General features: G+C 43.9%; 1 protein-coding gene across 1 annotated transcript in view; it reads right to left on the bottom strand.

Annotated features, from left to right (window-relative positions):
* LOC311114506 (dystrophin-like) overlaps positions 1-12,500 on the bottom strand; it is a gene marked incomplete at both ends in the record, with an annotated part of 32,260 nt that overhangs the window by 12,637 nt on the left and 7,123 nt on the right. Inside the window, 2 exons of the mRNA XM_084189748.1 lie at positions 2,401-2,581; positions 5,040-5,287. Coding sequence (XP_084045874.1) covers positions 2,401-2,581; positions 5,040-5,287 — 429 coding nt within the window. The remainder of the gene's footprint in view (positions 1-2,400; positions 2,582-5,039; positions 5,288-12,500) is intronic.

Here is a 12,500-nt window from a genome sequence, read left to right as displayed (position 1 = left end):
CCTCTCTATCACTTAGCCCTCTGTGTTCATATTACTGCTCTCTGTTAATACACAGCACCTCTCTATCACTTAGCCCTCTGTGTTCATATTACTGATCTCTGTTAATACACAGCACCTCTCTATCACTTAGCCCTCTGTGTTCATATTACTGCTCTCTGTTAATACACAGCACCTCTCTATCACTTATCCCTCTGTGTTCATATTACTGCTCTCTGTTAATACACAGCACCTCTCTATCACTTAGCCCTCTGTGTTCATATTACTGCTCTCTGTTAATACTCAGCACCTCTCTATCACTTAGCCCTCTGTGTTCATATTACTGCTCTCTGTTAATACACAGCACCTCTCTATCACTTAGCCCTCTGTGTTCATATTACTGCTCTCTGTTAATACTCAGCACCTCTCTATCACTTAGCCCTCTGTGTTCATATTACTGCTCTCTGTTAATACACAGCACCTCTCTATCACTTAGCCCTCTGTGTTCATATTACTGCTCTCTGTTAATACACAGCACCTCTCTATCACTTAGCCCTCTGTGTTCATATTACTGCTCTCTGTTAATACACAGGACCTCTCTATCACTTAGCCCTCTGTGTTCATATTACTGCTCTCTGTTAATACACAGCACCTCTCTATCACTTATCCCTCTGTGTTCATATTACTGCTCTCTGTTAATACACAGCACCTCTCTATCACTTAGCCCTCTGTGTTCATATTACTGCTCTCTGTTAATACACAGCACCTCTCTATCACTTAGCCCTCTGTGTTCATATTACTGCTCTCTGTTAATACACAGCACCTCTCTATCACTTAGCCCTCTGTGTTCATATTACTGCTCTCTGTTAATACTCAGCACCTCTCTATCACTTAGCCCTCTGTGTTCATATTACTGCTCTCTGTTAATACACAGCACCTCTCTATCACTTAGCCCTCTGTGTTCATATTACTGCTCTCTGTTAATACACAGCACCTCTCTATCACTTAGCCCTCTGTGTTCATATTACTGCTCTCTGTTAATACACAGCACCTCTCTATCACTTAGCCCTCTGTGTTCATATTACTGCTCTCTGTTAATACACAGCACCTCTCTATCAATTAGCCCTCTGTGTTCATATTACTGCTCTCTGTTAATACACAGCACCTCTCTATCACTTAGCCCTCTGTGTTCATATTACTGCTCTCTGATAGGCCCATTCACACACACACATACACACACAGGCACGCACACTAACAAACGCACACATACACACGCACAGAAACAAACATACGAACGCACACACACACACACACACAAAGAGCAGCTGAACCAGCCTGAGCACACCGTCTCCAGCGCCCTCTCTCCCTCTCTCCCTCTCTGCCATCCACTCTCCATATGGAGATGAGAACAAAACTATCCTGCTGTGTTCTGCTTCCTCCTCTCTAAAATATCCTCCTCTCCTCTCCTCTCCTCTCCTCTCCTCTCCTCTCCTCTCCTCTCCTCTCCTCTCCTCTCCTCTCCTCTCCTCTCCTCTCCTCTCCTCTCCTCTCCTCTCCTCTCCTCTCCTCCTCTCTAAAATATCCTCCTCTCCTCTAAAATATTAGCGACTCCTCTCTCTCTGTCGCACGTGCCACAGCACTTACCTCCCCCCAAACCCAAACCCTCACCTATTAACCCCTAACCCTCACATATGAACCCCTAATGATCACCTACTAACCACTAACCCTCACCTATGAACCCCTAACCCTAACCCTCACCTATGAACCCTAACCCTCACCTATTAACCCCTAACCCTCACCTATGAACCCCAACCCTCACCTATGAACCCCTAACCCTCACCTATGAACCCCTAACCCTCACCTATGAACCCTAACCCTCACCTATGAACCCCTATCCCTCACCTATTAATCCCTAACCCTCACCTATTAACCCCTATCCCTCACCTATTAACCCCTATCCCTATCCCTCACCTATGAACCCCTAACCCTCACCTATTAACCCCTAACCCGCACCTATTAACCCCTAACCCTCACCTATTAACCCCTAACCCAAATCCTCACCAATTAACCCCTAACAATCATCTATTAACCCCTAACCCTCACCTATGAACCCCTAACCCTCACCTTTTAACCCCTAACAATCACCTATTAACCTTTAACCCTCACCTATTAACCCTTAACAATCACGTATTAACCCTTAACCCTCACCAATTAACCCCTAACCCTCTCCTATGAATATCTAACCCTCACCAATTAATCCCTAACCCTAACCCTCACCTATTAACCCCTAACCCTAACCCTCACCTATGAACCCTAACAATCAGAAGGTGTGGTGTGCTTTTTATCTTCCCCCTGACCCCTTTGCGTGGTCCTGTGTGTATGTGCACGCCTGCATTGTGTGTGTGTCCTGCTCCATATTCTCACCCAGCACCAGCTGTCTCTCTCGGGCGTGGAGATCTTCCAGGACCTGCTGGTGATGCTGTGTGAAGTCAGTGATGTCTGCATCGAAGAAGACAGGAGCGTTCTCCTTCTCCCTAAGCGCCATCAGTTTCTCCTTTAGCAGGTTGACCTGGGGCTCCAGAGAGGAGAGACGAGCTATCTCATCCTGGAAGGAGGGGGGAGAGGGGAGAGGGGGAAAGGAGGAGAGGGAGGAGAGGGAGGAGGGGGAGGAGGGGGAGGAGAGGGGAGGAGGGAGGAGGGAGAGGAGGGGGAGGAGAAGGGAGAGGGGGAGAGGGGGGAGGAAGGATGATGAGGGGGGTTGGGAGAAGAGGGGAGAAGAGGGGAGAGGGGGAGGAGAGGGGAGGAGGGAAGAAGGAGTGGGAGGGAGAGAGGGTGGGGGACGTGGAGGGGGAGGAGAGGAGGAGGAGAAGGAGGGAAGAAGGGGTGAGGGGGAGAAAAAGGGAGAAGAAAGAGAGAGTGAGACAAAGAGACAGAGCAGTCCCCTGTAACTCAGTTGGTAGAGCATGGCGTTCGTTTCCCACGGGGGGCCAGTATGAAAATGTATGCACTCACTAACTGTAAATCGCTCTGGATAAGAGCGTCTGCTAAATGACTAAAAATGTAAACGTTTAAATGTAAGCAGCAGAAAGCAAGAGAACAACGACAGGAAGAGAGTGTGACAGACGGCTGGAGAAAAAGACTAACACACAAACTCTCACGCAAAGGAATCTATCAGAGGGGGTCTTAGTATCCATGTCTAATCTATCAGAGGGGTTCTTAGTATCCACGTCTAATCTATCAGAGGTCTTAGTATCCACGTCTAATCTATCAGAGGGGGTCTTAGTATCCACGTCTAATCTATCAGAGGGGGTCTTAGTATCCACCTCTAATCTATCAGAGGGGGTCTTAGTATCCACGTCTAATCTATCAGAGGGGGTCTTAGTATCCACGTCTAATCTATCAGAGGGGGTCTTAGTATCCACCTCTAATCTATCAGAGGGGGTCTTAGTATCCACGTCTAATCTATCAGAGGGGGTCTTAGTATCCACGTCTAATCTATCAGAGGGGGTCTTAGTATCCACCTCTAATCTATCAGAGGGGGTCTTAGTATCCACGTCTAATCTATCAGAGGGGGTCTTAGTATCCACGTCTAATCTATCAGAGGGGTCTTAGTATCCACGTCTAATCTATCAGAGGGGGTCTTAGTATCCACGTCTAATCTATCAGAGGGGGTCTTAGTATCCACGTCTAATCTATCAGAGGGGGTCTTAGTATCCACGTCTAATCTATCAGAGGGGGTCTTAGTATCCACGTCTAATCTATCAGAGGGGGTCTTAGTATCCACGTCTAATCTATCAGAGGTCTTAGTATCCACGTCTAATCTATCAGAGGGGTTCTTAGTATCCACGTCTAATCTATCAGAGGGGGTCTTAGTATCCACGTCTAATCTATCAGAGGGGGTCTTAGTATCCACGTCTAATCTATCAGAGGTCTTAGTATCCACGTCTAATCTATCAGAGGGGGTCTTAGTATCCACGTCTAATCTATCAGAGGGGGTCTTAGTATCCACGTCTAATCTATCAGAGGGGGTCTTAGTATCCAGGTCTAATCTATCAGAGAGGGTCTTAGTATCCAGGTCTAATCTATCTGAGTCTACACAATACATCAACATCTCAGTACCCAGAGTTCACTTCTTACTTCTCATTACAGCTTTGTGTTCTTTTGCTGTTGTTACGAGCCATTTTTTACAAAATAGTAACATTTTGATTTTATTGCAATTAAATATTTATGGCAAACGCTGATTGCAACCTTCCCAATGGCAATGTGTTTTCTCTGTGGTGAATACAGAATAGAGAATATTGTTGTATGAATACTGAACGACACTGTATGAAGCGTTTCCCCTAGGATTGGTTTCAGCAGTGGGGGAAGAGTTAGTGGGGGGGAACACTGGTATGTGATGCAAAGCATGTGCGTCCCAAATGGCACCCTATTCCCTATGTAGTGCACTACTTTTGACCAGAGCCCTATGGGGGAATCGGGTGGCATTTGCGCCTCAGCCTTGGTCTCTTGTTATACAGAATAATAACTGAGCAGTGACTCACCTAACTAAACAGCTCTACAACAGGAGATAGGACAGGACCAACTAGCACACTACACAAGAGGTGGTCATCTCTCCACTGGGAAAGCCACTGGGGATGCAGGCTTTTGCTCCAAACCTACACGTACACATCTCTGTGTGTGTGTGTGTGTGTGTGTGTGTGTGTGTGTGTGTGTGTGTGCACAGATGAATCAGGTGTATTATATTAGGGTTGGAAATAAACCCTGCACTTGACAGACACACAGACGTATAGACAGACTTACATGGGTAACTGTAGACCTGTACTGTATGCAGACATATGGAAAGATACACAGTCAGACATGCAGACACAGAAAATACACACACACACAGAGACATACACTTCCCTCTCACACTCTCTCTCTCTCTCTCTCTCTCTCTCTCTCTCTCTCTCTCTCTCTCCTCTCTCTCTCTCTCTCTCTCTCTCTCTCTCTCTCTCTCTCTCTCTCTCTCTATCTCTCTCTCTCTCTCTCTCTCTCTCTCACACCCCCCCACCCCCACTCCTCACCCTGCAGCGCTCCAGTTGATGCTTCAGAGGTTCCGACTCTGAGGCCGGTGGCTGCTGGACCTTCAGCCAGTTCTCAGAGTTGACTACAGCTTGCTCCAGCTGCTGCCAGAGGTTATAGAAGGCCAGGATCTTGCTCTGGTAGGCCAGCCACTCCAGCCTCTCAGCCAGCAGGGCACAGAACCCATCCCAGCGAGTGTTGAGCTCCTCGGCTGCTTTCTGGATGTCATCAGCCCTCCTACTACCACCCTCTGGAGGGACAGACACAACAGGACAGATGTTACAGGCAATTAATGATCTATCCACCTGTCCGTCAGTCTGTCTGTCCGTCCGTCCGTCCATCTATCTATCTGCAGTGTCTTCAGAAATAATTCATACCCCTTGACTTATTCCAAAAAATGTCTCACCCATCTACACACAATACCCCATAATGACAAAGTCAAAACTTTGTTTGCACATTTCTTGAAAATGAAAATGAATTATCTCATTTTCCTAAGTATTCACACCCCCTTTGTCAATATATGTTAGAATCACCTTTGGCAGCGAATCTGGGTAAATCTCTAAGAGATTTCCACACCTGGATTGTACAATATTTGCACATTGTACTTTTTTTAATTCTTCAAGCTCTGTCAAGTTGGTTGATCATTGTTAGACAGCCATTTTCAAGTCTTGCCCTAGATTTCCAAAACTGTAACTAGGAACATTCAATGTCGTCTTGGTAAGCAACTCCAGTGTACACTATATATACAAAGGTATGTGGCCATTTCAGCCACATCCGATGCTGACAGGGGTATAAAATCGAGCACACAGCCATGCAATCTCCATAGACAAACATTGGAAGTAGAATGGCCTTACTGAAAAGCTCAGTCACTTTCAATGTGGCACCGTCATAGGATGCCACCTTTCCAACAAGTCTGTTCGTCAAATTTCTGCCCTACTAGAGCTTCCCCGGTCAACTGTAAGTGCTGTAATTGTGAATTGGAATGATCTAGGAGCAATAACGGCTCAGCCGCAAAGTGGTAGGCCACACAAGCTCACAGAACGGTACTGCCGAGTGCTGAAAAAGTGAAGGTTCTGGCTTCAGTAAGTCTGTCGACATCTTCTTACATCATTGCTAGAGGAGCTACGTTCACAAACAGTTCATGAAAAGATTGTGGTTAAACTCAAATATACTAATTGACAAAAAAACTATTTTTTTTGACAAAATAAAAAAGGTATAATCTTCGTAAATGATATCATCGGTAGAACTGGTGGAGTTATGTTGCACATGCAGCTAACAAAAACATATGGAAATGTCTGCTCTACCCAAAATTACAACCAAATAATTGCAGCCTTACCGCAAAAATGGAAGAGGAAAGTGGAAGGGGGAGAAAGTAAGGAACTTGTCTGTCGGCCTTGCATTAAAGAACATAATTGGTTAAGGAAAACTGTGATAAATAAAAAAGTATACCAGTTTCATTTAAGGACCAAAGGATTGACAGCCGTCCCATATATATTGCAAAATAGTTGGGAAGAGATTTTTGACGTACCGATCCCATGGCATAGTGTTTATGAACTGATACGCAAAACGACACCGGATTCAAAACTTAGAATCTTTCAATTTAAATTATTATATAAAATTCTTGCTACCAATAGAATGTTATTTATATGGGGGATACAATCTTCCCAGCTCTGCAGATTTTGCTGCGAAGAGACAGAATCATTAGATCATTTGTTTTGGTACTGTCCATTTGTAGCTTGTTTTTGGACACAGGTCCAGGAATGGCTAAAGGATTGCAATATTTACCTCGAGCTAACCTTGCAGATAGCATTACTGGGTGATCTGAAAAGTCATAGTCAATCGATCAATAATATAATAATACTTTTAGCAAAAATGTTTATTTTCAATTCACAATCTGTAGAAACAATGAGAATAGAAAGGTTCAGAATTTTTGTAAAACATCACAGTACAGTTGAAAAATATATGGAAAATAGAAATCCTATATGGATGGTGTTAAGAGATAGATGGGAGGTGTTGAATGGAGTTGAAGGATGGGACTAATAACAACTAACAACAAATAATAACAAGATAACTAATAATGTAAGCATACTGTGTCCATAATAAATAATAAGTATATAGGTTGTAGGTTGGGAGCTTTTGTGAAAGAGCACAGTTAGAAAGCAAACCGGATGGACATCATGAAAATGATCGGAGAGGTTGATAGTAGAAGAAGTTCAGGAGAAAAAACAAACAAAATATAATTATTGTAAAATTGACTGTGTCCATAAAATGTAGATAGTAAGTATAAGCTGGAAGTAGAGGCCTAAGCATTGTTGTTCACTAGTTTACTCCAAGTAGGGAAAGGGTGGCGGGGTTGGAAAGTAAAAAAGGGGAACATTAAAAAAAAAAGGATATGTATGTGTATGTATGTATGTGTGCATGTATGTGTGTATATGTATATATATATATATATATATATATATATATATGTATATGTATGTGTGTATGTATGTATGTATGTATGTATGTATGTATGTATGTATGTATGTATGTATGTATATATACAGTGGCGGCTCCTGAAAAAATTCTCAGGAGGGGCAATTTTTCTGATGATTTAGGTGACCTACACACATTTAAAAAAAGATATGTCCAGCAACAACATGAAGACAGGGGCAGCATATAAGTCAATACCAGAAGCATTTATTGACTGATCTGGGGAGATGGATTCCAGTTTCTGTGACAGATTATAAATAATCTCTGATGCCTTTGTTATATTAGCTTTTGGTTGAATGTACTGTCGTAGTAAATATATAATGTTATAGCTTGGTCTGACTAAAATCTTGTGCATGACCCATTTTGTGTTGGGCGTTTGTTTTCAATCAATGCTGTTCCTATCCTATAACAATGGACAAAAGAGTCCTATCTTGTCAGCCTTGTCAGCAGGTGGCCAAGGACAACACCCACGCCATAGGTCTCTCAGTTCTTCCAACTCACGAGTTCTTGCTCTGAGGACACACACACACACACACACACACACACATCATCACTGATAACACACACACACACACACATCATCACTGTTAAACACACACACACACACACACAAAAATCCCCTCTCTTTAGGCTGAACATTTGAAGACAGAGAACCCGACTCAGAGCCAATGCAACAGTGGAGGGGACCTCGCCCAACTCATCAGGACCAATCAGAAGATCAGAACTACTAGATTCAACCTACATCATTTATTGTATAAAATGTCTGCACACAATGTTTTCGGGGCTCTCTTCAGATAGCTCCCTAAGAGTTTGACGAACGAGTCCGTGCACGCGATTCCAGATATCTTTACCTCTGAATAAACTGCCTTTATTATACCATATCCACCCTGTCCAAAGTCTCTACTTGGTCTCAGTTCTCCAGTAAACTTGTGATTATCAACAGTACACAACGGTAACAAACAATTGGGGGAACTCACGGGGCAGATAGTAAGGTCGCAGTGACACAGAAAGCAGTTCAATGTCGGGGGTACAGAGTCGCTCTCTTACCAGGATCGATTTTCCCTGTGACTGTGTCAGATCGCGGTCCGCTCTGACCAGGGTGAAGCCGGCCGGCTCCACTTCTCTGTCCGGGACTCTGTCATCCAGCCAAGTCTCCCAGCTGTATTGGATTCCGCTGCCAGCAGCGTTTTCATTATTTAGTCCGTTCGTAGCGGGTATGTACACGATCAACAAGATCAGTCCAAAACCCACCACTGGAAATCCATGGTTGGCAGAATGTTTGTAAACTAAGTGTACAAATTAAAAACATAAAATAACGCCACTAAGTGTACAAATTAAAAACTTAAGATAACGCCACACTGCAGGTCGCAACAGAGACGCTGCTAGCCGCTATTTTCTTAGTTACGTTCATGGTTACGTCACGTATGACGAAAGCGCGTAAGTGCAAGCCCACAGACACCCATAGAGATTGTATTGAAAGCTTTGAAATTTGAAAAAAATTGATTTTACATGGGAGTCTATGACAGACTTCTGGGCGATTTTCAACATGACTGAAATCGCCCCAAAAACGGGCGGGGCCATTTGAAGCACGACTTTAGCCTGATTTGACATTTAGTGGCAGTCAGATCAGATTAGAACACTGATAACTACTGTTGCCGTGATATAATTGATTAGAAAAAAAATCCCTTCCTTTTCCCGTTTGGCAGTGCGTCGCCCATATCGCCCTATTGAACACACCGCCCCTGTATATATATATATATATATAAACATGGGGGATTGGAAGTGATGCAGACAATTACATTGATGGAAGTTACAATCTATCTGCAATATTAAGCTGATCTCCCCCCTTTAAAGAAGTCCATGAAAAGATAAACAATGTGCTCGATTCCATCTTATATAAACTTCAATCAGGTTCTGGATCCTCATATATAATCCAAAGAACAGAAATAAGACAGCACTCCGGTAAATTAACATATATTTACATATTTTTATTGCCGCACAAACGTTTCGGGTATGAGCCCTTCTTCAGCCAATGGCAATCAATGTCACAACAATAAGTTATCTTCTTCCCTATTCTAAGTTTATCAAAGTGTTTATGAGATATATTGATGACATGGAGGATGCCGTCCATTACATTTACGTTAGTGTCAGAAAAAGAACGTGTTTCCTTTTTGGATGTTTTGGTTAGGAAAGATGGTAATGGCCTGCACACTGAGGTGTATAGAAAATAAACAGATAGAAATACCTTTCTTCATCTCAGCAGTTATCATACACCTTCATTACAAAACAGTTGACCATATAGCCAACTCCTTCGCATTAGGTGCATTGGGTGACTCTGATTCATCATTTGATGTAGATGCCAAAGATTTATGTGAACGATTCAAAACAAGAGGGTGTAAAGAAGACTTAGTGAGTAAGTCAACCACGTCAAAGGACTCCCTCTCCTCCCTCTCCTCCCTCTCCCCCCTCTCCTCCCTCTCCTCCCTCTCCTCTCCTCCCTCTCCTCCCTCTCCTCTCCTCTCCTCCCTCTCCCTCTCTCCTCCCTCTCCCTCTCCCTCTCTCTCCCTCTCTCCTCCCTCTCCTCCCTCTCCCTCTCTCTCCCTCTCTCCTCCCTCTCCTCCCTCTCCCTCTCCTCCCTCTCCTCCATCTCCTCTCCTCTCCTCTCCTCTCCTCTCCTCTCCTCTCCTCTCCTCTCCTCTCCTCTCCTCTCCTCTCCTCTCCTCCCTCTCCCCCCTCTCCTCCCTCTCCTCCCTCTCTTTCCTCTGCAACTGTAGTGTCCATCTACAGTCCTATTTCAAGGTTGATCCAGGAAGTGCTTAATAGACATTGGCACATATTACACAGTGACCCCAGCTTTGGTACAGCGTTTGAATCCTCCCCGAGGTTTTGCTATAAGAGACTCTCAAATTTACGGGATTGTTTAGTAAGGTCAGATTTGCCTCAGAAACAACATTTTATTTCTATCATTCCTGATGGCAGTTTCCCTTGTCACAACTCTGTCCACTGCTATGCCATGATCGGAGGAAACTCTCTTCTCCGTCCCCATTGGGGTGAGAGGATAAAGGTTATAGGTAGAATAACATGCAACACGAAATATGTTGTAAATCTCCTTCAGTGTTCCTGTAACTTGTATTATGTGGGTAAGACCAAACGTGAACTTAAGACAAGGACATGTGACCATAAGAGCCCCATTCACAACCATGATGATACATCCCCTGTTGCCGGGCATTTCAACAGCCATAATCATGAACTAAGTACCTCACGTTATATGGGCATTGAATTGTTGAAGGCGACACATAGGGGAGGAGATGGGGATAAATGACTTCTGGAAAGAGAGACATATTGGAAACGCATGGCCACTCTTGTCCCAGCAGGCCTTAATGAGGAATGTTATTTTTCTTGTTTTTGTTGTAGTAGGTTATAAATAGTTCAAACATTCAGGTAATGACATCATAATGTAATTGTATTGTGGGTCTATCTTTATTTGATGTTCATGTTTCCCCCACAGCTTCCTCTGCTGGGATCTCTTGATTGGGCCAATACTGACTGGGAATTTAGAGTTATGCCCACCTATGTGATCTTGTTGTTGTGACATTGATTGCCATTGCTTTGCACACTGAAGAAGGGCTCATACCTGAAACGTTCGTGCTGCAATAAAATTATGTCAATTCAAGTTTATTTACCGGAGTGCTGTCCTATTTCTGTTCTTTGGAAAGAAGACTGAACCAGGCTCTCCTCTAGGATTTTGCCTGTGCTTCGCTCCATTCCGTTTCTTTTCATCCCAAAAAAACTCTCTAGTCCTTGCCGATGACAAGCATACCCATAACATGATGCATCTATCTATCTACAGTGGGGGAAAAAAGTATTTAGTCAGCCACCAATTGTGCAAGTTCTCCCACTTAAAAAGATGAGAGAGGCCTGTAATTTTCATCATAGGTACACGTCAACTATGACAGACAAATTGAGAGAAAAAAAATCCAGAAAATCACATTGTAGGATTTTTAATGAATTTATTTGCAAATTATGGTGGAAAATAAGTATTTGGTCAATAACAAAAGTTTCTCAATACTTTGTTATATACCCTTTGTTGGCAATGACACAGGTCAAACGTTTTCTGTAAGTCTTCACAAGGTTTTCACACACTGTTGCTGGTATTTTGGCCCATTCCTCCACGCAGATATCCTCTAGAGCAGTGATGTTTTGGGGCTGTCGCTGGGCAACACGGACTTTCAACTCCCTCCAAAGATTTTCTATGGGGTTGAGATCTGGAGACTGGCTAGGCCACTCCAGGACCTTGAAATACTTCTTACGAAGCCACTCCTTCGTTGCCCGAGCGGTGTATTTGGGATCATTGTCATGCTGAAAGACCCAGCCACGTTTCATCTTCAATGCCCTTGCTGATGGAAGGAGGTTTTCACTCAAAATCTCACGATACATGGCCCCATTCATTCTTTCCTTTACACGGATCAGTCGTCCTGGTCCCTTTGCAGAAAAACAGCCCCAAAGCATGATGTTTCCACCCCCATGCTTCACAGTAGGTATGGTGTTCTTTGGATGCAACTCAGCATTCTTTGTCCTCCAAACACGACGAGTTGAGTTTTTACCAAAAAGTTATATTTTGGTTTCATCTGACCATATGACATTCTCCCAATCCTCTTCTGGATCATCCAAATGCACTCTAGCAAACTTCAGACGGGCCTGGACATGTACTGGCTTAAGCAGGGGGACACGTCTGGCACTGCAGGATTTGAGTCCCTGGCGGCGTAGTGTGTTACTGATGGTAGGCTTTGTTACTTTGGTCCCAGCTCTCTGCAGGTCATTCACTAGGTCCCTCCGTGTGGTTCTGGGATTTTTGCTCACCGTTCTTGTGATCATTTTGACCCCACGGGGTGAGATCTTGCGTGGAGCCCCAGATCGAGGGAGATTATCAGTGGTCTTGTATGTCTTCCATTTCCTAATAATTGCTCCCACAGTTGATTTCTTCAAACCAA

The sequence above is a fragment of the Coregonus lavaretus genome (genome assembly GCF_964263955.1).
Source record: "Coregonus lavaretus genome assembly, contig: HAP1_SCAFFOLD_6175, whole genome shotgun sequence".
Classification (NCBI taxonomy): domain Eukaryota; kingdom Metazoa; phylum Chordata; class Actinopteri; order Salmoniformes; family Salmonidae; genus Coregonus; species Coregonus lavaretus.
The sequence above is the reverse complement of the archived record's forward strand: the minus strand, read 5'-3'. Positions and strand labels throughout refer to the sequence as shown.